Source organism: Paralichthys olivaceus, chromosome 5, assembly GCF_024713975.1.
Source record: "Paralichthys olivaceus isolate ysfri-2021 chromosome 5, ASM2471397v2, whole genome shotgun sequence".
Classification (NCBI taxonomy): Eukaryota; Metazoa; Chordata; class Actinopteri; order Pleuronectiformes; family Paralichthyidae; genus Paralichthys; species Paralichthys olivaceus.
This window is the reverse complement of record NC_091097.1, coordinates 17961335-17988634: the sequence shown is the minus strand read 5'-3', so window position 1 is coordinate 17988634 and position 27300 is coordinate 17961335. Positions and strand designations below refer to the sequence as shown.

The 27300-nt window shown below is 43.3% G+C and overlaps 2 protein-coding genes across 2 annotated transcripts in view; both read right to left on the bottom strand.

Annotated features, from left to right (window-relative positions):
• llgl1 (LLGL scribble cell polarity complex component 1) overlaps positions 1–3321 on the bottom strand; it is a 30597-nt gene extending 27276 nt beyond the window's left edge. The window contains exons 1-2 of the mRNA XM_069524523.1: positions 2978–3321; positions 303–400 (exon numbers count right to left, since the gene is read on the bottom strand). Of these exons, the coding sequence (XP_069380624.1) occupies positions 303–400; positions 2978–3058 (179 nt within the window). The 5' untranslated portion in view covers positions 3059–3321. The remainder of the gene's footprint in view (positions 1–302; positions 401–2977) is intronic.
• An 889-nt stretch (positions 3322–4210) lies between these two features.
• On the bottom strand, positions 4211–27078 carry myo15aa (myosin XVAa). Its single transcript, XM_069525335.1, has 64 exons — positions 26996–27078; positions 26715–26778; positions 26512–26621; positions 26191–26265; positions 24695–24785; positions 24539–24544; positions 24068–24171; positions 23918–23981; positions 23638–23751; positions 23053–23214; positions 22843–22956; positions 22653–22711; positions 22352–22475; positions 22121–22216; positions 21796–21927; positions 21579–21704; positions 21369–21446; positions 21104–21261; positions 20936–20981; positions 20714–20838; positions 20261–20378; positions 19873–20048; positions 19594–19678; positions 19392–19445; positions 19203–19284; positions 18840–18970; positions 18630–18725; positions 18131–18366; positions 17776–17966; positions 17320–17392; positions 16973–17164; positions 16738–16853; positions 16500–16594; positions 15671–15806; positions 13980–14044; positions 13691–13828; positions 13510–13570; positions 13235–13382; positions 13038–13131; positions 12845–12965; positions 12619–12734; positions 12222–12281; positions 11847–11922; positions 11593–11708; positions 11323–11441; positions 10970–11111; positions 10536–10647; positions 10321–10395; positions 9951–10153; positions 9495–9619; positions 9347–9410; positions 9169–9241; positions 8796–8869; positions 8533–8615; positions 8290–8420; positions 8092–8186; positions 7676–7753; positions 7491–7587; positions 7218–7378; positions 6865–6998; positions 6454–6587; positions 6026–6159; positions 5536–5676; positions 4211–5374 (listed from the first exon to the last, which is right to left on the bottom strand). The coding sequence occupies exons 1-64, from the start codon at positions 27076–27078 to the stop codon at positions 5273–5275; spliced, it is 6984 nt and encodes a 2327-aa protein (XP_069381436.1). The 3' UTR covers positions 4211–5272.
• Positions 27079–27300: the final 222 nt, after the last annotated feature.

The following is a 27300-nucleotide window of genomic DNA, read 5'->3' as shown; positions in this document are numbered from 1 at the left end:
ATGAGAAATCATGAGAGGATGACAGATGCATGTAACACAAACACACCAAGAGCAGGAGACAGCACCGAAACTGCACCGCACAGCTGATGAAGAGACAAAATGACAACACAGGAAGATAATTTGTTTTTGTTCTCTACCACCGTTCAGAGAGCTCCTGACACACACTCAGTCGTCGGCTGGATTTTGGGGTTTACAGTCAACTCATAACTGATTATATTAAAGTCGAGATTTCATTTAACTTGGATTGGTCAATCACAGCATGACTGTGACCGATTCAAATCCATCGATGAGGAAAAGGATACACTTTGATGGCTCCTGACTTTGTTCCAATGGCCATAAGTTGCAGCTTGGGGTCAAAGGCCAAAGCACTGGGCTGATGAGGAAAGCCATGCTCCACAGTCTATTCGAGACGGACAGGCAGAGAGAAAGAGTGGGAAAGACAAACAGATGAAATAGACATCAACAGCGGATACAAGAAAACTCTTTTTTTTATTTTTCTGACGCTCTGCGTTAAATCCTCTATGTTTGTGTGCCGCTGCAGACTGTGGCATCAGTGAGGCGTCTAAAAGGTTCATAAAAAGTACTAATAGCAGCAGCATTGTTTTATTATCTGTTAAATGAGATAAAAATAAAGTTACAGTTTTTCCCTCTGCCTACATGGGGAGAAGATGAGATGGCTGGGAAAGCATTTCACTCTAGAGAGGAAAAACACAGCGAGACCACGCAGAGAGATGCCTGAACCTTTGTTTAGGGGGTCCAGTGGACTTTTGAGTTTTGTGGCCATGGACCACCGAGTGTTTTCTGTGACAAATAAATCTGGGAATGAGCTTGGCACTGAGATATGATGTTAAACATTAACCTCAGTTTCTCTGCAGTACCAGGGTACGAACAAACACACACAACCATCAAAGCAGCACTCCTGGTGAGAGACCACCTCTGATTGTTGTGGCAGCTGGTGCCAAGTGTAGGTACGTGTGTTGTCACAGTGCAGCAAATTGTTCATGGTCATTCAGTTTCGCTCTTTTTCTTTGTGCAAAAATGCAGAAAATTTTCTGGTTCCAGTTATGAAGCGTGAGACTTTGTTGTCTGTCTTCATCGCGTCTGACAGGAAATGAAATTTCTGTGTGTTGGTCTGACAACAAACACAATCTGGACTTTTTTTTTTTTAATGTCAGTTCATCACTTTGGGTTTTTGAAAACTTTGGTGTTTCCTTTTCACCAAATTCTGACATGTTATAAAACAGAAAGACTAATTGATAACAAAAAACATCTTGAGTTGCAGTCCAACATGAGGTGGCTCTTTTTGTGTGTGTTCCAGTCAAATACTTATAAGTTTTATAAAGACTCAGTCATCAGTTCAAACATGACATAGAAGGCTCTTGATTCATGATGGATAATAATCTTGTGATCAAACTGAGAAAGCGTTGCTATACTTTCATCACTGCTCCACGATGAGTAGAGCTCATGTTGTGCTGCTCTGTGCAAAATAAATAGTGGCTTTCATCATCAGAAAGTTTGACGCCGCAGCTCTCTGGAACACTCTGCTCTACTTTTTGAGTGACACCGTGTGCAGACTGACAGCGGCCTCATCTAACCTGAGTTCAAGGCCACCATGATGCTCAACTCGACACAGTGTGATGTGAGCAGTCGCAGCTCCCTTCAAGACACATGCAGCTGATAACTTGATACAAAACAATCACAGATACATTCCTGAGACAAATGGCTGCTGCATCCGACTTCCAGGACTCTCCCTGAGCAGTGGATCTGAACTTTGTTGAGGCCAAAAGCTCCCAAACAAGACGTCAACACAGGCCAAAGGGGAAGGATGTGTGTAAATGTTAACACAAGCCTCGGGAAGCTGAGGTTTCTATCCATATGGATGTGATGGCAGAGTTGAGTTGTATGAAACCTGACACTCAGGGTTTCGACCACAGACCCTGAAACACTGAAACAATGCAGAGGTCTGAGGAATAAAAAACCTCTGCAAGCTTGAACAGTGCTGTTGTAGCTTCTAGGGCTGGGAGATATGAAATCGCTCAATTTTGATATTTAGCACAATATCATGTTATTGATTCTTTTAAAGCAACACAAGGTGAAATTTATACCTTAAAATAACAGCTGCAGAACCATTTTGACAGAACACAAGCCTATAATGTGGAGAACAGCATGTCGGTCACTTCCACAGCGTTCCCTGGACACCTGAAAGTGCACGTTCAACTCCAGTACACTGTGCAGGAACATTAACACCTGCTTTATGGCACCAGCAACCAGGGCCGGAGCTAGCAGCTAGCTTAAAGAGACTACTGTGTGCGTGGGAAGGCTAAGACTGCAACTTACGTATCCCACCTGTAGGGGGAGCTCGAGTATGGAGCACAGTGACCCTTTAAGTTTAAAGAGGTGAAGGTAGACAAATCATGCCTTACACCAGCCCCCTGTGCTTGGATCATCCAGAAGCAATACATCAGTATCTATAATGGACTTTACATTGACAGTTACAATGCTACTGATGGACTGATAATTATTGATTGTTGATAACTGCAGTGCCTCTGCAGCCTCGTCAGGAGAAGTACTGACAGCCATTTTGATCGATATCTAGAAGTACACACACGTGAAGCATCACACTGATACAAGCAGCTGCTGGTGATTAACCGCAGAAAGTGTCCACGGGTCACTGTGGACGTGGGCCTCGTTTTTGGTGGAAGCTGATTAACAGGTCAATTAACAACACACACACACACACACACACACACACACACACACACAGAGTAACAAAGCCCCTGCACGTCCCACTCCAGCACTGAAGCTAGTTTGTGTTTGCACAGAAACAAACGCTGCAGCTGAACTTCAGTCCTGCTCCTGGTTTCAGAGGAAACGCTGTTTAGTTTTTTTTTTTTGGAGGAGAAGAAAGAGGAGAAAAGGAGGAGACACTCTCTCCTCTCCTCTCCTCCTGCCCTCTCCTCTTGTCCCGTTACTTTACCTTGTTGAAGGCGAACAGCTCCTGTTTAATCTTCTCCCTCTGCGGGTCGGTTCCCTGCCGGCGGAACCGAAACTTCATCATCTTGGCGCCGGGCGGGGAGGGCTTGTTGGGCGGCAGCGGGTAGAGGGGGGGACCGGGGAGGAAAACACGGAGCTAACGAGCCGGGGTCCTCGGCGGCAGGAGCGGACGATGCTAATGCTAGCTAACCGAGTGGCCCATGCAGGCTGTGCGCGGGGCTGCGTCGCTGCAGCGGGCTGCGGTTCTCTCCTCCCTCCCTTCTCTCTCGCTCCTGGAGCCGCTTCGGTCGCGGTGGGTTTGACCGCAGCCCCCGCCCTCCGTTCCTGTTCCCGGTTCCCACCGCACGGAACCCCGTCACCGCCAGCCAATCAGAGACAAGAAACCCGCAAGGACACGCCCCACTCAGCCCCGCGCCCCGGAGGAAGAGGGCGCTCGGTTTGTAGCACGGGTCGCACCGCGCACACCGTCAGCTGCTGCAGGAGCGAATGGGAGGCGATAACCGGGCGGTGCGGTGATTGAAATGAAGCCGACCGGCGGGGAAGCGACACTTGAGCGTTAACAAAGTAAAAGTTGTTGAGAGCAAAATCTGTAAATGTGTTTTTATATTTGAATAAATGAACACGAACCCTGTTAATTTCTGCAAATGTGTTAATGTGTCTCTGTAAAGACTGAACACAGAGTAATGTTAATATTTTTATTATGTAAAAATACCTCATTCATAATGTAAATTAGCTGGAGGGATTCAAACTTACATTTTACAAGACAATTTAAACTGTAACAGCTAGTCACACGTTTTTATTTTAATATTTTTACATGAATAGTTTGTTTTATTTTACTTTGTTACACCCTCAGCAAATTCATTTGTTTATTTCTTGAATTTTATTTTTACTGAATACTGTTTTTGTACAGATTTGTGTACATTGATGATGTAATATAATAAAACACAGATTCTGACTCAGATTCTGAAACTTGTCCTAAATAACATTATTATCGCTGTGAATTATTGTTGCTCAGGCCAGATTTCAGGAAGTAAACCATTGTTTTTTTAATCCTCTGTGTTTTTGTGTATTCATATGAGAATGAACTGCTGAGCTGTGGTTTCAGTTTATTATGTCCTATAATTTAGCTCTGTCTGTGTGGTATTTTTGGATTTATGTTTGTGAATATTGTGATAAAGTTGGGGGGTTTTTTTAAATCACAGCCGAACACTTTATGCTACAAACTTTAATGTTCATTCTTTCACATTCAAATCAGTTATGTACAACAGTTATTTACAAAAAAACATATAAATTGGACAATTTCTTTTATATAAATAATTTTTCCTGTGCAAAGTGTAAATAAGAACATTATAAAAACATGAATTTCAGTAATGTAGGCCCTTACATAACAAATTATATATTTTGTCAAATCATAGGCATTCACTGATGTTGAAGTGGAGATTTGTAAGTGATTCATTTGAGTTTCACATATTGTAGTTGTTTGTGCAGCAGGAGTTTTTACTCTTGTTCAGTGCAAGACCACAACTATTTTAATTCAGTGTTGCCCAAAGATCAACATTGGTCAAATCATACTATTCTTCTAAAGTGGAGAAGTTAAAGTCAATTAAAGAGTCTAAGCCTTTTAGTCTAAGCCTCTTGAAGCAGCAATGGCAAACCAGGTCATATGTAGTTCTGAATAAAATGTCAAACTAAAAACATTATAGACACATGCATGCATTTCACTCATCAGTGTGTGAAAGTATATGCACAATACAGGATCTTTGCTGACTTTCCTAGAGCTTAAATTATTAGTTGATTAAATAATTAGTCAACAGAAAGCTAATATGATAATTGATTAATCATTAAGCTCAGGTTTTAAATCAAAAATCCCCAAATATTCTTGCTTCCAGGATCCAAATGTGAATATTTGCAGGTTTTCTTAGTCTTTTATTCTAACAAACTGGATATCTTTTGTTTGAACAGGTTATTGAAATTTAAAAACCAATGTAATAAATTAGAAAAAAATGGGCAGATTATTTGATATGTTCCCTTATGGTCATCAGCATCACCATACATTCATCACATTGAAGAAACATTATCATTAAATATCAAAATATTCTATTTTTAAAACAGAGGTAGATGCAGTGCATTTAAGAGGCATACAGTGTGTGTGTGTGTGTGTGTGTGTGTGTGTGTGTGTGTGTGTGTGTGTGTGTGTGTGTGTGTGTGTGTGTGTGTGTGCGTGCGTGCGTGCGTGCGTGCGTGCGTGTGAGTGTGTGCGTGTGAGTGTGTGTGCGCACTATAGCAGGGTGATCTCGCTTGGTGGCAGGGTGAGTCTTTTTTCTCTGACTGACAACATGTTCTCCATGTGCATGGCAATGACTCGGCACAGCTCCAGGCCCTGGAGAAAACACACACACACACGCAGATACAGAATCAACATGTTTCTTATGGTAGGAATGAATAACAAAAATATTTTTGCCACATCTCTCTGCCGTCATGTCTTCGAGCACCACCACCCTCTCCTCTCTCTTCATCTCTGCGTCATGCACAGACTTATACCTGCTCCAGTTGTAGCTGTGTGATGCGCTGGTTGAGCAGGTCCCCGATCATGATCTCCACGTACGGGTAACTGGAGCCTGAAGTCGGTCTCTGGGTGCGAGTTGACTGGACCTCCTTCAGAGGGAAACGCACCATGGCCTCCTAATCACAGAGTGCACACACAAATAGACATGCCAGGAATACACACATACACACACACACAGTGACAAATGAATGTAGAGTCTAAACATACAAAAGCATAAGATTGTGTAGCATATTGAAAAATGTTTATCAAGGTATATGTTTGATATGTGTTTTATCAAGATTAGGAAATAAAAAGGTTGAACAGGGGTAGAAATAAAACCGCATGGCCAGCAGGAGGAGCCAAATACTTAGTGTTGAAATCATTAAATCAGGGGCTGGTTTTTGGGGTCAGCACAAAGTCAAACGAGCACCTGGTCTACTTCAGATTCTAACAACATGTGATTGTGGATGTTTGTCTGTGACGTACATGAGTATCCTTGTTGAGGAAGTGTAGTCCGTTCAGATTCACAGCCAGGACGCAGGGGGCGTGGATGGACGCAGTGCCGGAACTCTGGATGTAGAAGAAGGAGGAGCCGAACATGGGGAAGGCACTGACCAGACCTGGGTATAAAAAAACACCAAGATGTCAGGTGTGACTCATCTGCGAGAAGTCGGTGAAGCTTTGACCAATTCACTTTCACAATTACAAATAGGGATGAAGCACAAAAACCTTTTCTACTAGTTGTCTTTTTTTGAGCAGATGTTATTACTCAAATATTTTTATTCCACTCGATTTGAGATATGGCTTCTCTATTAAACACGCAAAAATTGATTAATAACATCGGCAGCTATGGAGGCTACTGTCGGATTTATATTGTGAGTCACAGTGAGACACACACAGAGCTGCGGTCTTACCAAGGAACTGTGCACGGGCCTGGTGTGGGTTCAAGGGCTGGATCTGCTGCATGTGTTGAGTTGTCATATTCAGCCAATGCTGTGAACCTTGTTTGCCGTAGAACTGCGAGGGGACGCACTCCTGCACATCATGTCTAATAACACACAGACACACACAGAGGAATCCAGCGCTCCATCAGATACATGTTCTCTATCTGTATCTCTGTAAAAGTAGCTGACATGCAAACAGATTTGTAAATTTGTGCATGTACTGTGTGAGGATGCACCTGTATGTTTGTGTTTATGTGTGTGTCTTTGTAAATCCACTGTTCGACTCACAACCACAAAAAATAGAGTAGTCATGGAAATGCAATGTATCCAACAAACAGGCATTGGTAAAAAGATACTGTGTGTAGGTCTGTGTGTATTTACAGGGTGGGCAGGTAGACGGTGTCCTTGGCACGGTGCTGTAGCGCAGCCAGCCTGGCAATCTGCTGGAGATGCTGCTCACTGGCTTTTCCCTGAGGAACCACACTCAGCAAGGCCTTCAGGTAATCTGGCAAGACCTTAGACAGACACACAGAGAATGGTATCTTGAGTGATTTCATTCTTTGCTGCAAACGACATCAACCAGTGGTCAAATCAACCACACAAGGAAATTCAATTCTGGCAGCTTTGCAGTGGGGACTGTCGAGGTAATATCTCTGTGGCAAAATGTCTGACACTGCTGTGGATTTACCAGAAACAGTACATTCATCCCTTCATTTAACACAGCGGACCTCTACCTGGTTGTAGTGCATGGTGACATAGAGCTCATTGTCCAGCTTGAGAGCCAGACTCCATATGACTCTTCTGAACCACAGACTGTAGTTGGCGTCCACTGGCTCGGCCTCTGTGGTGACATCCAGGATGTACTCACGTTTGTTTAGGGGACGCACATTCTGACCTAAACAGAAAAACAGGTCAGAGATGATCTACTTTCCCACATGGTAACCTGGCTTTACGGAAGACATTAGAATTTCAGATCTTTACTGTAGCTGCTCCATCGCCTGGTTTACCTCTGTGTGTGACCAAAAAGATGGCATATTCATCCAACGCCTCCTCCCTGTGCAGTTCCATCTCACTGCAAAGCTCCTCAATGACATCCAGAGACACCTGGACAGAATACAATAAGTTCACAATAAGAAATGGTTTAATTAAACAGTATCATTTAAATATGTGTGTGTTTGTGTGTCCCGCTCACAGAGCACGTCTTGATCTTCAAGTGCCTTTCGATCCCGCCTGGCAGCAGGAACAGCTGTCTCTTGGAGCTCCGCCCAGCCTGCACACACACGACAAATCAGAAGGAGACGTCACAATAGTGAGAACTGGACTCTGACTGTACAGATGTTACTGAGAGCAGGAAGCAGCTGTTGAACACGGTCACATTTACACATGTATACTTCTGTTATTGAGCAGGACTACACAAAAACTACAGGACAGATCAACACAACATTTGGTGTCAGGATGCAGTATTGGGCATTTTTCAACATTTTTATTGATTTCACAAATAATGTTTCAAGGATCTTGATGATATAAATCCGAGTTGATTAGATGACAGATGGTTATGAGTGAGCCAACAGTGATCTAGCTGCACATGAGAAGAACACAAAGACCAACCAGCATCGCTTTGAGTTCCATGTTGTTGGGATACTGTACACGTCCGCCATATTGAAAAGTCCTTTTCAGATTCTGCTCACAGGCCTTGGCAATACCTGTCAAGTAAGAAGAGCAGCCAGTAAACTCATTAACTCCCTGATTAGAATCCCTAATGGGCATTTTTCTACAGATGGATAAATGGATGGATGACTTGTCTACCTTGGTACTGAACCCCAGGGCTGGAACACGCATCCTGCAGGAACGTCAACAGAAACGGCTTCATGACGTCCGAGCAGCGATGAAAGGCCGTCAGGATGTACAGCAGCCTCCATCCTCTCTGGCAACTGTCCCTACACAAAATACAAACACACAACTACAAATCAAAGTTTTCTGCCGTGGACTGTGCAGTTACCGATCACTTCTTCGGTGCCAGTCAGCAAGTAACATGAAGAAGAGTCTTACGGTTTGGAGCTGGTGTTAGCGGTGACCTGCTTCATCACTTGGCAGTAGGCCTCGTCCTTTATCAGGCCGTGGTCACCACTTAACTATAGAGGATCAATTTGTGAGCATATTCATTTCTGTTCACATGGGATCACAACTCATGTTCAAATAAATCTCACGAAAACACACACAAACATGCCGAAGTCAGTGTAAATGTATCAGGAGTCAGTCTCATCACTTTATCATGTTATGTATGTGCCTCTGGTGTGTGTTTGTGTGTGTACCTTCAGTATAGTGGTGACCAGGTCCTGTTCATTCTGCCCTTTCAACGGGAAGTCACCCATGAATTTCATTATGGCTGGAGAAAAACAATTAAACAACATTACAAATCCAATGGACACATGGATTTTATCATATAGTCCCGAAGGAGTCAAGGTCTCAGAGTTCAGGATCATGATAATGAAGAACAAAACTAGAACAGTCACTAAGTAGAGCACAAACCTCAGTCTACGCCAAACAGTCCCCTTGTGAAACCACATTTAAATTCACTAGATCCTGACTTTAACGTGGATCCGCACCAAGTGACACAAAACCATATTAATCAGTCCTCTCCTCTCTCTTCTACATCCATCCCTCGCTCTGTCACTCTCCTCTCACCTAAGAAGATGTCAGCAGCCACTCTGTTCATCCCGCTGTCTGAGAAGTCGATCAGAGACTCCTGGATCGGAGACTGCAGAGACAAAGACATAACGAGGAATTAATATAAATACATAAAAAAGTAGAACATGAAGGTGAGAATACAAACACATGGGCGTTGTTTTGAGATGAACTTTACCTTGGAGAATTTGATCATGTCAACAGGGTCTTTACCCTCCTTCCCCTTTTTGGCTTTCTGATCACTACGAACAAAATACAGGCAGCTGTCAGCAAAGCATGTGTGTGTGTGTGTGTGTTGTGTGTGTGTGTGTGTCCGTGTGCCTGACCTCCTGTTACTTCGGGCCACTCTGAAGTACTTCTTGGCAAACTCAGCTATATCGTACTGGCCGCCATGTAGAGGCGGATCGTCCAGATCGATGTTCAGACTGTCCCCATATATCTCATTTACTACCTAATACACACACACACACACACACACACACACACACACACACACACACACACAGAGAGAGAGAGAGAGAGAGAGAGAGAGAGAAAGCTCAGCAACAGTGCCACTTAAAGGAACACCAAAGATGTAATTATCTACAAGATATTTCCATTTCTTCAAACCAAAACATTCCAACATACTGTGTAAACACCAGCGGATCCCGTAATGTTGGGGTTTTATTCATGCTGAGCTCGTGACTGTAAGTTCAGCCTCGTTTCAATATTTGTAGTGATCACGATTCTTTGTTCTACTACAGTCTGACACAGTCTGCTGAATGTGTGAGTGAACCACAAACCTCTGTGGAGAGGTCAAGCTCATGGGCAGCCACCGCTGACCCCATCGCCACGGCGACAGCAGCAGAGGCGGCGACGTGTCCCTGTCTGTGTCGAGGCTCCACGCGCTCATCAGGGAGAACCAAGAAGTCTGGAGCAGCCACAGGACGGACGTACTCACTGGGAAACAATCCAGACTTTCCGTACACAGCCCCGAACCGCCAGCCTATTTACACACAAACACACATACACCAGAAAATATATTACCCCAAAATAATATTTTGTTAATATAATATAATATTTTATTATTTCATTATTACAATCAGCAAACCAATCGTCAGTTATGTCAAAATAAAATAAAAAATAAAGAAAAAACACAATTTCTTAACCCACCAAACTCAGGAGTGTCTCTCTTCAGCTCCTCCAGAAGCATGACCTTCTTCCTCACTATGCAGCCGTAATATTTACCTGAACACACACACATGCACACAGTGGAAGTGTGAAGCACCGAGAAGCAGAGACTGCACACGGCTCACAAAGCAAAGAACACAGTGATAAAACTGTGCGGCTGCTTCCTGTTCCTATGTGGTTTTTTTTGCGTGTCTCACCGGCCCCCAGTCCATCCATGTGCTGCAGTCTGATGATGTCTCCTTTGTGGAAGCTGAGCAGACTCCTGTCCTCTGTGATGTAGTTCCTCACCGCCACCACATACTCTGAGTCCTGACACACACACACACACAGGAGATGTTGACATCCACCGTGCACACTGACCGACTGACAGTGGCGGAGTGAGACTAAATTATGAACATGTGTCTGCACGATTTACACTTTTTACAAATATGTGGTGATGTTTTGTTCGTTAAACAAAGTTAGTTAAAAGTTAAAACGAATCATGCTTTCGTATGATTTAAATTGTGTCTGCAATATTTTATACTTTATAAATCGAAATGGCACTTAACCCCCTTGATTCCCTCTAGAGGACAAGTGGGATGGATGGATATCAAAAATCATCTTCAAACAAAGCAACAAAAAGCAGACACACCTTCTTGAGCTCTGTGAGGAAGTAGTCGATCATGTGTTTGACCTGCGGCGCTTTGGCGGAGAACAGGATCAGCTTCTCGTTGGCCAGGTTGAACTCCAGCATGTTCTTCGATGGAATCGACACAAACAGGATGTCCGAATAGCTGCACAGGAAGTGATATGCAAAGCCAGGATGTGTGTGAATTACACGGCTCATTTCAGGGACCCGCACTGATCATTTCCTCACATATGGATGTTTGAAGATATGAAGATATGAAGCACACACACACACACACACACACACACACACACACACACACACACACACACACACACACACACACACAGAGTCTGTTATGTTTCCATGAGGCTCACCTGTAAGGCCTCAGCACTCTGAAGTAGTCTGAGGAAGTGGAGCTGCTCCTCACCATCTTCAGCAGCTTGATGCCTTTATGTGACACAGACAGCACCTGCACCCCTGTCCCCACACTGCCCTATAACACACACACACACACACACACACACACACACACACACACACACACACACACACACACACACACACACACGTTGCTGTTTTATGTTTTTAATTGAGAGAACAAAGAGAACAGTCATGTAGTGAGGCACTCTCACAGAAGAACTCACAGATGCTGGAAAGAGGCGAGAGAAGTAGATCTCCCATGAGTCTCGGGACATGGCGACCACTTTCTTCTTTATGTTCTCATCACTTGTTCCTGAAAGTTGATCCACGTTGTTCTCCGCTGTCAAAGAAACAACTGAAGAGTTGAAGTTATCAAAGCCTCTGTGCTGAGCGTAACCTCAAAGAGGCTGAGCCTCAACAAAAATACTTCAGAGGCAAATGTCGACTGACTGAAAAGCAAAGAAACGTTCTCTTATACCAAACAGAGCTTTCATCTTCTGTCTCTCCTCCTGAGTGATACGGATGCAGGCCTCAGAGAAGGTGTCGTGTACAACCTGTATACAAGTACATATTCAGGAATGTTGATATAACATTTAAACTACATATAACATTTTACATTTATTCCTGCTGTGAATTAGAATTAACAGTTGAGCAAAATCACAAAAACTAAAATGTATTATTATTATTTTTTATCATACTATTATTAATTCTTTGCAATTTTGTTGCTAGTTTTTTTTACTCAAACCTGACTTTGACTTTAAAACAATAAATCAAATGAATTATAATAATAAAACAAATTCAGAATCAAGAACATTTATTATAAATAATATTAGTATTGAATACACAAATCAACCTGTCTGAAGATCAGATCCAGAGTAAGTGGATTGTTGAGCGTCTCTCTCGGATAGAAAACCTGTCAACAGAAAAACACCAACAATGGAAATATAATGAAATATATTATAAAGAAATGGAAATGAATACCAGTAGACTGTTACTGATACATATTATTGTACATGTCTAGAATTTAAAGAAAGGGGGAATAATATTCACCAGACTGCTGTATAAAAAGATTATTAAATAAATGTTTATAGTATATATATTTTAACATTCCCTTTACGGGTGTTTCGTTTTGATAGGTTTCCTGTTCTGTGAAGTGAACTTTGTCTGTGTTTGTTCACTTGTTGAAAATTTTTTAAATATGTTTATTTAAAAATCAGACTCATGCGAATTTTGCGTGTGAGTAAATTCACCTCTTTTCTCATGTAGAGCTTCCAGGGGACATTGGAGTAAGTGTAATATTCATCACTGGCTTTGCTGTGGAGTTGAGTCTGAATGTTCTCCTCCTCTACTGGCAACTCTCTGCAGACTGGAAACACAAACGCACACATGCATGTACACACACACACATACACACACTGTCAAAATGTTTTTTGATGGAACTTATTATAAATGTTTTCGTGCATGTGGAAAAGTCACCTGGAGGAGGCGCAGGGCTCATGCTGGAGCTAGATGGCGCTGCTGGACGAGACTTGGTCGACTTGGAAACCTTAACGCCTCCGTCTTCTTTATGTTGTGAGGACTGAGGCTTCCTCTGAGTCTAGACATTAAAAAAGTCAGATATCATTTCATGTTGTGTGTGGAGTTTACTGTAGGAGAGGAGGTAGGTTACCGGCTGTGGTGGGTTTGCCATCTGGTCTTTCAGGATCTCCATCGCTTCATCATGAGGGTCTGGCTTCTTTCCAAACGCCTTCCCATCACTTTTTCTACGCACGTACATGAATGTAAGTAGAACAGATAAAGTACCAGAGCAATGAGATGGTCATCAATCTCTCAGGCCTGTGCTATAAATGTGTGTGTGTGTGTTACCTTTGTGTGGCAGGTCCAGTGGAAGTTGTTGTGCCAGCAGGTTGGTGCTGTTTGATGATGTCTTTAATGTCATGGCTGGGCTCCATACGCTCGGTGTTATTCACATGGGATCGGACCACATCCTCAGGTGGGGGGCCACGTGTTGGGCCTGCAGCATAAAGTTCTATTAAATCCATTCCATTTCTGTTAGACTTGAGAGCAACAGACAAAAAAGTACAGAGCATAATTTACACCACATGAAAACCTCCAGTTATGAACTTTAGTGTGAAACATACTCATCTTGCGATGAACAGATGCAGGGCCAGGCTTGTACGCAGACCCCTCCCCTTCTTTGTTCTGCAAAAAAGAGCGTGTAAAGCTGTGTACGCATATTTTGGCAATACTTCTGATTTTTCTAAAATGCTTGTGTGAACGTACTTTCATACATTGGTTCAGTGCATGTGTTTGATGACTCACAGGACTGGGTGTGTAGGAGCGTTGCTGTGTGTGTGTGTGCTGCTGCAAAGGTGGTGACTGAGGAGCCGGGGCGATGGGGGGGAAAGACGACAACATCTGCTGCTGGATCGCAATCGCTTGCATGGTCATCTGCTGAGCCTGAGACAAAAGGAATGTGTGAGTTTGGAAATGTGTATAAATTCTGAAAAGACTAGTCACTCTGATGAGGGCTAGCATGCATCGGTGCATCAGTGCATTTTGTGGCTAATGCGTGGCATGCAGTTGTTGAGAGAAATGTTGTTTGACAAACCAGAATGATAGCCTGCTGGTTGATGATAGCCTGCTGCTGCTGAGTCAGGACTGTCTGCTCCGATCCTGGAAAACACAAATACATAAATATTCCATGTGATGACAAGGATTTTATTTTAGGCTTCCACAGTCCACTGCACATGACCTCGTCAACTCATCCACTTCAATCAAAGCACACAGAACAACCTGTAACAAAGATATCACAGAACCTCATATTGCTTTTCCATTTAATTTATCATAACTTCCTCATGCCCGCATGCTTCAGGCCAAACATGCAGGGAAAACTAACGCACACCCGTCTATTGTACCTGGCACACCGCTCATGCCAGGCAGGCCTGGGACTACAGGGGTGGCTGGGAGTGAGGGCATCCCAGAGTAACCAGGGACCACGGTGACATTAGATGCTACATCAGCATCTCTGTCAGCACGGGGGGGAGCAGCAGGTGCATGAGTGGGTGACACATGTGGGGCAGGATAAGTCTGCTGGTGATGGTGGTGTTGGGGACGGTTGTATTGGTGGTATTGTTGCGGTTGCGGCTGCGGTTGCGGCAGCGGCAGCGGCTGCGGTTGCTGTTGTTGCTGCTGGTGTTGTTCGTGGTGATGGTGGTGGGAGGGGATTGGCATGGTGGGGATGGGTGGCATCATCCCTCCTGCTACTGGAAGTACTGGCACAGCTTGAGGAGCAGCGAGCAGGGAACAGGGTGAGAGTTAGGAACTGTCTCTGTTTGATACTGTTGCCCTTGTAGCAGAAGAAATATCTTACAAATATATAATTTAAATAACTACAACTAATAGTTAATGAGATTGAGTCAATTTTCTTCTACATAAAAAAGTGTTTGTGTTTCATAGTTTGAAACACAAGGTGCATGTGAATAAAATACAACACGACAACGCAGAGGCTCAAAATGAAGATAAATAACTTCACCACGTTAGTGCGTGTGGTCGTTTGAGGGACCGAAGAGTGTGTGTGGAGAGAGACTCAGCGGGAACAATGTCTATAGACAGGCACTAAAAGAGTCTGTGGTTACAGTGAATGGCTGCTGATGCAATATTGATGAGGTCAGACTGCTCATTAAAGCCGCTAAGCGACAGATTAACGTTGGTCAACTGTATATCTGAACCTTTACACTTGAGTCCCGCGACTCCTCACTTTTAAACCACATGGAAAAAATTACAATATATAATTCTAATGATAATAATAAGTTAGTGTGATGGTTTAAAACACAATAATTCAAAACATTAGGAAGTATACGCTGCTAACTTTATGTATTTAAATTACATAAAACATTTTCATGTAATTTTGTCACATAAGTTCAATGTAAACGGTCACATTTAATAAAGAGTTTTCTATCAATAATCTGAAAATAATTTAATGAGGTATAGGTCAACTTATTCATAAAATGTATAATTGTCATTTAAATACATAACATTAGCATTTTAGGTCAAAACATTTTTGTGAGTGTAGCCAGTATTTCCAGCACGTTCAGTGGAGAGAAGGAAGAGTCAGACAAATACATGAAGGATGTGACATAATAGAAGAAAAATGGGCGAAACAAATATAGACTGGATGAAAAAACAGATTGGTTAACAACATGCAGCTGAAAACTAGAAACGAATTGGCAAAAGTGCAAATCCAAAGAAAAACTACTGGACAATGAACAGAAACACTTTAACTCAACAAACACACATTACCTCCAGGATGTATTCCTGGTGGATAAGGCCGACTGGGGGTCGGAGGACTCTCCCCCTCTCCTCTTCCTCCTCCTGCGATGCCAATACCTCCTCCTCCCTTCATCCTCGCTGACAAACTTCCAGTCTTTTCCATGTCCTGGTGGGCAGAGAGAATCCGGTGACAGAAAGTCAGCAGAGGGAGAGGGAAGAATGTAGACGTGGAAAACGTGGAGTTTGAGAGACATGAAGAGAACGACAAAAAGGTTGTGTATCAGAGAGAGAGAGAGGGGGAGAGACTATGGGAAACAAGAGAGAGGGAGTGTGTTGAACAGGTTGTATCGTAGCCTCTCTGCGTGAGTCAGAAACTGAATACACCCCAGGAAGTACTGTGCACGCTGGACGAAAAGCTCCACACATACACGGGCACACACAAAGAAACTGGCACAGAAAAGTCTGAAGAAATAAGTAACGTAGCAAATCGAACTGCAAATCCAGTGTCTTTGAGAATGTCTGCGGAAAGCTTTCTCATAATGATGTAGGTTTTTGAATTCAGTTGCAACCTTCTCCTGAGACATTTTACAAAAAGACCCAAAACAAGATGTGAAAATTACTTTTATCGGTGTGACTAAGACGTTGATTGAACTTGAATATCTCAAGTTCGATGAGATTAGCTCATGACCGAAAGTCAAGTTCTGTCTATCTTAAGTAAGCAGGGGATCTTACGTATAAAAGCTACAGTGTTTTGCAGTTTACGAGCCAACTGATTAATTAATGAAGTCATTTGAGCAGTGAAGTATTTTCCAAAGCAGGAGGGAAAGTACTTATTGCAGGTGAGTGTGTGAGTACTCACTGCGCTGCTGTCTGACAGCACAGGGTCAAACAGACTGTCCAGGTAGCGATCCATTCCTCTCTGAGTCTGACCGTCACTCAACGCATCTGACTCTACTGGACACACACAGAGCAGAGAGGCTCTAACGGTCTGATGTAAGAAACCACAACACACATTCTACAAATCCACCCTATGCACCCTAACCATGATACTTCTGTGCATATTTGTATTCATCTATGATATACTTGGGTGTGTGTACCGTGACTGTAGTAGCCGTCAGAGTCTGGCAGACTGTAGGCCGGCCTGCTGCTGCTGCTCAGAGGAAAGGACGGAACAAGTTCCTCATCTGAGTCAAAGCCACCGCCGACCAAAGCACTGAGACGAGAGGAGAGGTGAATTATTCAGAGCTTCATTCATTTCTCAGCCATGGCCAGGCTGTGTGTGTGTGTGTGTGTGTGTGTGTCTGTGTGTCTGTGTGTGTGTGTTGCACTGACAGGCTGGCATTGGCTCGGACTCTAGCCGGGTCGTCGGTGCTGATGACAAAGTAGCTCTTCTGCTTGGGGAAGTCAGGCGGAAGCTCCAGGTCTGAAATCAGGTCCATCACATAGTCGTGACCCGCTAACTCCACCCACTGGCCGTGCTCCTTCATTAGAATTGAACTCCCCCTCCACCAGTCGGACACGCCCCTGTAAGACCAAGCGGTTCAGAGGGACAAATTAAGAAATATAAAATGGTCCAGGAGATGAATGAGTACGATAAGTAAATAAGAGCAAGGCATTACACACACAAAAATAAGCTGAAAAACTAACATGAGATATGAATGAGTGTATAATATCTGCACCTGTGGCGAAGGATGTCTCCTGCTAAATCCTCTCCACGAGTCCAGGAGTGGACGGGACACAGGAACGACCCTCCTGCAGAGAGACACCAAACAGCGTCTGCAGCTTTTTACTTCCATTGTGGTTTTGAAACCACACAGATTGTTATCAGACGGCAATAAATGGTGCAAGTCAAAGGAAGAAAGCCCTGAGTGCACCTGACTCTGACTGGCAATAAATTATCAATGGTAAGTGGTTGTAACTGATCCCACTCATTAAAGGTGATGCCAGCAGTCCCAAGCACTTCAACTGGCTTTTCTTTTTTTAAACCACAGGAGAGAAAGACCATCATCCTTTAGTCTGAGATATGTTCTACAGCTAAATATGAAGATGAAACATGAAAAGTAGAGTGCAGCTTATTTGTGTTCTGGCATCAAAACTTTATGAAGTAATGTTAGAGGAGGAAAGATGCAGCTCACCATCAAAACAGTGCACGTGCAACACCATGTTAGCCTTTTTCCGATTGGCAGTCCACTCCAGTAGCGAGAGTGGATAGGTCCTCGCAGTCTCCTGAGTGGAGCCTGAGCCGGATTGTGTCTTCTGATTGGCTTGAATGAGTCTGTGTTGAAGCAGCGCCTGGCAGCCAGCAGGAGCATGGTCTGAGACGAACCTGGGGAGGAGAGGTTGAATAATGTTAAACTGCCCCTTCGACCAAATTCTCTCCATGTTTTACATTAAGATTTACATTAAAATTCAAAACTGGAAACTTAATATTTCATATTTTTAGGGATAAAAGCTCTGTTCACACATAAATAAGATATATGTATTTTTTACTTCAGTAGATATTTGTCCATCTTGGGCGACGGGGCGAAGCTGCAGACACAGGCCGACAGCAGCAGCCAGCCTCTCTCAGCGTTGTCGGAGTTGACGTTCCTCCACACCTGGTTAACGACCTGAGACAGGATCTCATCCCGTAACCCTGGAGACGTGAGGCCCCTTTGGATGATGTAATTCCCGAACATGTTTTCCTGCGCTCCGTTCAGATGAGGGTCCCCCATGAATCGTAACACCTGAGGAAAACAAAACACAGGCATGTAAAATTACAATATGATATGATATGTGACACCATATTTTCATCTGATCTTGGGTGTGTTTGAATTTCTGACTTGCTGGGACACACAACCCAGAGCCGGTCCAGGGTGTATAATAATAATAATAATAATAATAAAAGTATGGCAGTGTGTGAATCTGTATCATAGTAAATCTTATTTATTTCCGATTCATGGGTAAATTAAGTTTTAAGAAAAGAGTTGATAAAGAAGGGGCAGCAGACCATGATGAAGAGCTCCAGAGCCTCCCCTCTGAGATCCTCCTCTACTCGGGTCAGGGGTGACTCCAGAGGGGCCGTCAACATCCCAAACTTTGGTTCCTACAGAGTTAAAACATTACAGTTTTATTAAGAAGTAACATGTGACAAAAATAACACGTATCTGTGGTCCTGAAGCTGAGTGTAGTACTGTCAGTGTACTGATGCACGTCTCACCCTGAAGTAGATCTGTACGTAGCGGTAGAACGGGTAGTTGTTGATGTCCAGCGGCAGAGTGAGTTGAGCCTCCTCCTGGATGTGAGGAGCTTGAAGCAGAGCCAAACAGTCCGAGTGCAGCTCCCTCCTGACTAGTGTGAGCAGGTCAAACAGGAAACATGAGGGAGCATTGAGTCCATTAATGTTTGTTTAACAGATCATTCAATATATCAAGTGGTTTGATTCAAATTGACTATTGCTGTTGAAGATTACAGAACTGATCCAAGACTCAAAGTTGAAAGTAATCAGATTTATGTTTTTAACTAATTATAACTAGTAATAATATATAACACTAATGAGGACGTCAGACAGACGTCTCCTCACCTCCTGCTGTCTGTAGTAAGGCACCCAGCTCTGCAGGGATCAGCAAGTGTGTGACGTTCACCACCTCCCTCTTGGTCAGCTCCTGGAACAGTTAGAGTGGCAATGAATTCAGGAAATCTCTCAGACAGAACAATTGATGAATCAATAAACTATTCACAAAAGTAAATCCCATGCAGGTGTCCATCTTACCATCTCTCTTTTCCTCCTCTCCTCCTCCATTTTCCTCCGAGCTTCAAACTTCATCTGCAGCCAGATCACAAAAATCACAAGCTGAACGTTAACTGGAACCATTATATGCTTATCAATAAATACGTGTTAGACGGGTGAGGTTGCCTCTTGCCTAAAAACATGAATGACAACACAAAGTAATTTAAAATCACGCCGCATGTACCTTGATGTATTGCTTGCGGTTGACATACATGTGGACGAGGGAGCGGAACCGGACCAGACTCTCCCTCATTTTCATATAACGCTTCCTGGAGGACACAACGAGCATTGGACAACCATGAAATTTGATATCTCACTTTACTTAAGATGGGAGGATCTCAGTCTTTTTGTGCAGACATGCTGCAGTTAGTCACCATCACAGTGTCATAGTTTCCATTGGTCAGAATCCACTTCTGTATTTTTGATATTCTGTATTTTTGATATTCTGTATTTCTTACGTTACCTCGTGAGGAAGCCTCTGCACTGCGCCTGCAGCCCGATGATCTTGTTGCGAAAGGCCACAAAGCGTTTCCTGACGAAGAACATTCGGGTGTAACGCTGCAGGGTGAGAGCGGCCAGATGACGGGAGCGCTCCCGTTTACACTCTAACAGCTGGTAGATGTCCTCCTTCAGAAACATCTGGCACACACACACATGTAAGAGTTTATGTCACTTTCATTCATTAAAAGTAAAAAAAACAAAAAAAAAACACAAATACAACGTACAGCATAAACTAAACCACGACATCCATCGATCAAGAAAACATACTCAACACCATGACACCACCAGAGCTCGTAGTGATGGTCTTCCCTTCACTTGTTTAGAAGTCAGAGTGAACAGGAGAATCTCACCTTAGTGACTCCAACGTGGTAAGACCCTGGTCTGAGGGGACACAGTTTACTGAGCATTATCACACAGTTATCTCCATTTGCAGCTGGAAGCTGACGAATCCCCACCAGAGACTTATACCTGGGGATGACACACATTCACATGCACGTACAATGGTTAAGAAAATAAATTAAAATTCAGCCAGAGCTGAAAGAGAAGAAGAAGGGATTCAATAGCAGTAATACAATGTAGTAGTAATAAAGTAAAAAACACATTGTCCTTTAGTCACCAATCAGGCTTTAGAAACTACCTGAAGATTTTATATGTTCATAAAATGAAACTCCCATATGTCAAAACATCCTGGGTGTTTGTGGGTGTGGTGGGTGTTTGCGTACTTCTGCAGCCTCTTGTGTATTAAACCATTATTAGAGCGACAGTGGTGGCGAAGGGTTTAGATATAAAGAGGGTGTGGCTACCTGAACAGGAAGACATAGAATGGCATTCTGACCGGATATCCCTCCCTACGGATCCGAATGGTTTCCAGGACACCAGAGTGTCGCAGCTGGCCGCTCACCAGGTCGTCTTCAAACACACCTGGAAGCTGAACACAAATGTTTAAATACACATGATCGTCATGACCTACATCTCACAGGGAGTTTGGAATGATCAGTCCAAATATAAAATTATAATAAATCTACCTTCATATGATTTGGCTTAATGCAGCGAACGAAAAAAGGGTTACACCTGAAATAGAAAAATAAAACAAATGAGCACAAATATCAACCAGCTGATTTTCTTTTTAATCCAACAAATAGCTTTAATAACTGAAAGATAATTAGCTGCTCTGTGATGTTCAGATACTTCACCTCTCCATCTTCTCCACCAGCTCCAGCAGGGACTGTTGGAACTTGTTGCTGACGGTGGGCGCTTGGTATTTTCTGGTGACCGTGCTGCTTTTCCTCATGTGACCTCCTCTCTGCTGACCCCCGACCTCTGCGTGAGCCACGAACAGATTTGACACCATCTAGACACACACAAACACACACGACAGGGTTCATATGAATTATTCATAGGAGAAAACATTTCCAGGCATCGCTGTGCGCTCATGTGAGGACGCTCATCTCCTCTCACCTTGTTCCTGCTCTGGATGAACAGATCCAGGACGTCCTGTCGGACCTGGTCGTAGTTCTTATCGAGGAACTTGTAAACCTGCATTGATGACATCGTAAATTATTGGAAGATCAAATGTTTCGATTGACCAAATGAACACCAGCCAATCAAATGCATCTCTTGTCAATGCATTCACCGACAGCAGACTTGATCCAGTGAGGAGCTGCTCACCTGGTAGGTAACTCGGCCGGCAAAGTGCTTGATGGTGAACTCTGGTAGTGGCATCTTTGGCTTTATGTACAGTGGGCTGTTACCGTGGTGATAGTGACACTTTTGGAGGAAAGTGTGGTCCGTCGCCTGCCAACAAATATTAACTAGAATCTAGGTGACATGTACAATGATTTTTTTGCATGACGCAGATGTGGGAATGTGGTTCCCCCTCCCTCACCTGTGGGAAACAGCTCTGATCATCCAGAATCCTCAGTATCCCATGAGGCTTTGTGGCGATGAGGTCGATGCAGGGCTGATTGTCATTGAAGGGGATGTTCTGCCAGGGGATCTGCTCCCTGCTGTACTCCTCCTGTTCCGAGATCACAGACAAAACCACGTCATGTTCAGTCTACCACTCCGTGTCAGAAATGCTCAATTAACAATTCATGACACTAACTGAGATCATCATGTGTGTAAGTGTGAATGCAACCATTCCTGTGCACGTGCATCAGAAATGTGGACACTGTGTGTGAGCGTCCCCGCAGGTGTGAATGTGGTCTCACCTGTTCCTCCCTGAAAATGATCCTGTTGAAGAAGAACTGCAGATACTCATTTGCATAATTGATGCAAAGCTGCTCAAAGCTGTTGAAGGCCAGATCCTGTTGTAGCGCGCACACACACACACACACACACACACACACACACAGCTGGTGATTCTTTATGTCTCATCTACACATCTACAGAGCGATTACACTGCATACGTACATAAACCCATGACAATCAAAGTCACTGACCTCAAATCCGTAAATGTCCAGGATGGAGATGGAGAGGGTGTGTTGGCGAGGGTACACCTGAGCGTTGATCCTCTCCGTTAACCAATGGAAGAGCAGCGAATAAAGGATCTTGGCAACAGCATCTCTGGAGAACACAGATTTGTGTGTGAGAGACAGCGTGGGACATCACCTGAGAGCTCAATTGTGATTTTTTTTAGGGTATCAGTAGAATTCAGGATGTTATTACCTGTAAAATACAGCTGGAGAGCAAAACAATAATTTCGCGATCAGTGCATGTGTTAGGTGTGATACTGTCTCTCACCTGGCATCAACAGCACTTTCTACCGTCAGTGGAGTGTAGATCTTGTCCCTCATCGTCTCCTGTGGATAAGATCAGAGGGTTAAATACAACAGCAGCAATTATTTTCTATATTGGACCAAACCATGAACTATTTCAGCATCATATTTTATCAAGTAAATAATAGAAAATGAGATAAAAGCTCAGAACTGACTGTGACTTTGAAGGTGATGGCTTTCTGAAGTCCCTCTGGAGAAATCAGCAGCAGCTCTGCCACCACTCTGATCTCCTGAGCGCTCACCACTGTCGCCACCTCCTGGCCATCGGCCTGTAGGGCAGTAGGCGAAAAGAAATGACTTCATCTCTCTAACAAAAGAAAATCTTTATGCTGTCAGCAAACTGAACACTTGGAATAAAAGATGACCTCATGTTTCTGAAAGTAGACATTGCCCAGGTGCAGTATGGAAGAAAGAACCCTAAAGATGGCCGACTGGTCGTCAGGGGAAAAGTGGAGGATCTCCATGGCAGCAAGCAGACGCAGGAAGTCTTCTGCATCATTCTTTCCCGTTATTCCACAATCCCCTCCCTGTACAGACGGAGAGAGATTGCACAGAGATTGCAGATTTACTGCCAGACTGCTGCTTTGCTTGAACTGATTCACCAATTATCTCTAACTTTACATTGCTGTTCATCACTGTCTTCTATTGTTTTGTTTCTGCGGGACGACCTGAGGTTGTGGGACATGCTCCTCCTTGCATGCAGTGTGGTAGGCCTGAAAGTCTGCTGGACACTTTGTTGGCTTGTTTTTTAAGTTGCATGTGAGTTGTGTTGTTCATGATCACATCATGCACATGTGGTAGTTTTTATTGGGGTGTTGTTACTTTTTTACTTGTTACTCATGATCATTCCCTTTCTCTCTGCCTCTCCATAGCCGTCATCATTCCATTTGAATAAACATCTGTGAACTGAATGAACGTAACAACACCCTGAGGCAGATTCTTTCCTCTACCTGGTTGAGGTAATAGTAGGTCTCGGCCTCTTGCAGATAGAAAGCCTGCTTCTGCGGTGGAGGAAGACCTGCCAGCATCTCGTAGAAGATGTGATAGTTTCTCTCATCTTTGGCCTGAAAGGGAAGCACAAGTTTACCAAGACACTTCCATGTACAGAAACTAATTTCAAACACATGAACCATCACCTGCATGTTTCAAGTTCACGTTTAATTTGTCATGTGCAAGTTAACACAGGGTCAACTGTGCAATGAAAAGTGCTGAACGAGAAAAATGTGTCACCTGGAAGACGATACGAGACTTTTCCAACAGATACTGAGAAGTTATGGCACCGCTGATCACACCACTGAAGAGAGAGAGGGAGAGAGAGATCAGGGGCTATAGGGTGAAAGGACACAGACCATAGCGATGGTGCATTCATTTCATACTCACTCCTCCAGAAAGATCTCTATGTATTTCCCGAAGCGACTGGAATTATCGTTCCGCACAGTTTTGGCATTTCCAAAAGATTCCAGCAGAGGAGCTGCCTCAAGTATCTGCCAGGTTTTAAAACAGTAAATCAACAACCTTCATCAGGAGGGCGACAAATACACTGAACATACTCTGTCATCTCATGATTACAGCCTTTTTTAATAAGCACTATATTCATGCTGATAAACCACGTCCCATGAAAACTGGTCTGTGGCATAAATGTTGTATCTGCATCAAACACAATCACACTGAAGAACATTTAATGTCTATTTGAAATAAAACATTAGATCATTTAGATCCCACAACACCTCTAGTGAATAGAGCCACACATCACTGCAAAACACAGCAACCTGCTATTCTAATGGCCGTGATTAATGGATAAGTGAGGATGAGTTGTAAAATGTAAAATATAAATGCAAGGAACCCCACTACCTCAATCTGCACCAAAGGGAGAGCCATCGAGAAAGAGACAAATTACAGATAAAAAACACAAAGAGGTAATTGTTTTGTATGTGTGGATGTGCATCATGTACATGCCAGAAGTTTGTGTGTGTGTGTGTGTGTGTGTGTGTGTGTGTGTGTGTGTACCTGTTGAGCAAGGTTGCATTTGTGATGTATCGCTGCTAGGTAGCGAAGGACTAGCTTGGTGGCCTCGGTTTTCCCCGAACCGCTCTCCCCACTGAAACACAGCAACACACACTCTTATACAGCAATTTTTTCTTTGCAAGTCTCAGGCGATAAAGGAAGCACATTATCCTTTTGTCAGAAAAATTCGAAATCATCGAATGGGCCATTGAAATTTTGACACCTTCATTTATATAGCTTGAAAAGTTAATCATCACCCTCCCAAGTATTCGCCCCATTATGTTTGGTGATAAATTCATCTATGCGTAATTTTGTTCAGGAGGAGGGAGGAAAACCACATTGAGGCCAAAGGATGAACATTATCCGCACTGTGAGCATCATTACACTCTTTTAATCACCAGCTTTTAATCACTTAGGCCGCGCATGGTCTTCTGCTCGTGGAGCGTTTGTCTTAGTGATGTGAGACGAGACTAATCTTGAATTACACCAGGCCCAAGTTCCACTTTTGCATTTAACCACCTGAAAGGCTCTGTCGCACACACACACACACACACACACACACACACACACACACACACACACACACACACAACCCTTTGGCCAAGGTAACATAATGGTGGTACTTAGTGTTAAGTTGTTGGCATCAACTGTGTGTGTGTGTGTGTGTGTGTGTGTGTGTGTGTGTGTGTGTGTGTGTGTGTGTGACTGGCACCTTGACTGACCACATTCCAGCGTAAGTTTCCACTTATGGGATAAGTTAGCTAAAAACTGGGCCATTGCTGGTCACTGAACACCAGACCTCGGTCACCACATAACACGGTGACGCACACACAAACACAGGTTCCGCACACGTGCACTTGGACACACACATACATGTCTGAAACATTATCTGCTCCTGGCCCAGACCTGGCTGGGCTTTCCTTACAGGTGTCTCCTTCCGAGCCCGGCTAGAGTGATCCAGGTGTGTGCGAGAGTGAGTAGATGTATCTCTGCGAGAGTGAGCAGATGTATCTTTGTGTTATGTATGATTGCTACATAAAGCACTTGTGTATGTACAGGCGTGTAGATGTACCAGACATGTCAGGACCGTATGTTGTTGCATCTTGAGTTGGATGTAAATTTACTTGTTGTCTGCGAGTGGAAGTTTGTGCGTTTGCTCCCTGAGCCGATCGGTTGTGATGCGGAGCGAGGCGCCTGTGACAGACGGAGGAGTGAGGTATGGCTCTGTCTTAAGTTTGCTGGCCAGTCAGCCACAGACAGACACTCATGAATTTACAAACACTAATCCACCTGAAGATGGAAACCAAGACACCAAGGTTAAACCAACACAAAGCATTGGAAGTTTGCTCAATTTGTAATGTTAAGAATAACAAAATAACCACTAGGTTTGATCCATATGTTATCTGCCTTCGGGATAAAATGCAACATAATCCTAATTCTCTTTTCTATTGCTACATTTTCCAAAACCTTGGTTTTCCAGTAAAGATGCAGCTTTTTACCTGATTATTATGACCTGGTTGTGTTTGGCATCCATCATTTTGGAATGAGCAGCATTTGCTATGGCAAACAAATGCCTGAAGAAAAGAAACAGGAGGAATTTGATTACAACACAACAAAGATCATAACAATGAAATTAAAACTCTCTCTGTCAAATATTCTTTTCTTTCTATCCTCATATATTTTGTTTTTCTAAGCCTCTTTTCCCCCTCTCTCTTTTAATTGATATACACCTGCATCATTCTCTCCTTGATTACTTTCTTTACTTTAATTCAATTTAGCTGTTTTCAATTTCATATTCCCACAGTATGAAATTTACTTACGGAGGATTCTCTCCCAGCGCATGACCCTTGTACAGCATCACCATGTCCGTCCCATAAATATTGTACATCTTATAGGGGTTCACGGACACCAGAATACTACCTATGTACGTCTGAACAGCAACAAAGAAGAAAGAAATGAAGTAAAATCACACACAAACTGTTTAGATATTGATGTTTGATGTGAGTACTCTTCAGATACTTACATAAATGAGCTCCCTCTCAAACCTTTTCCTCATATTCAGCAGAACAGTCCTCTCATGCATCTCCCTGGGCAAAGCATTCAAGCAGCGTTATTAAAGGAAGCTTTAGAATCACATGTTCTCTTGAATGTAATAACTAAAATACATAGACTTCAGTTTATTTGTTAAAATCCTGAAGGTTTTTTTTAATTATATATATTTAAAAATGTTCTATTGTTGCACTTGTCTTTGTCAGTCTGATGAACATAACTCATCCACCCATATATGTGTTGCTTTGTGCTCACTCTAGCTGCGTCATATCCTCCACTCCATCTTCCTCTCGTCGCTCCCGGTGAGCCATGGTGGGCAGGCTTCTGATTGAGAACATCTTAAACAAACACATACAAAATGAGGATGTTATTCATGTACATTAACCTCCACAAAATGTTTACATGCATAAGATGCTCATTTCCTCGCATGGAAGTGTTGATTCTCTTTTGTTTTGACTTGTTCTATGGTTGTTACCAGACCCCCTGTTTGCATGCCCCTCAGCAAAGAAGTGTTTGCATATGTTTCCTTCATCATAAATTGCTCTTTCAGTATCAACACT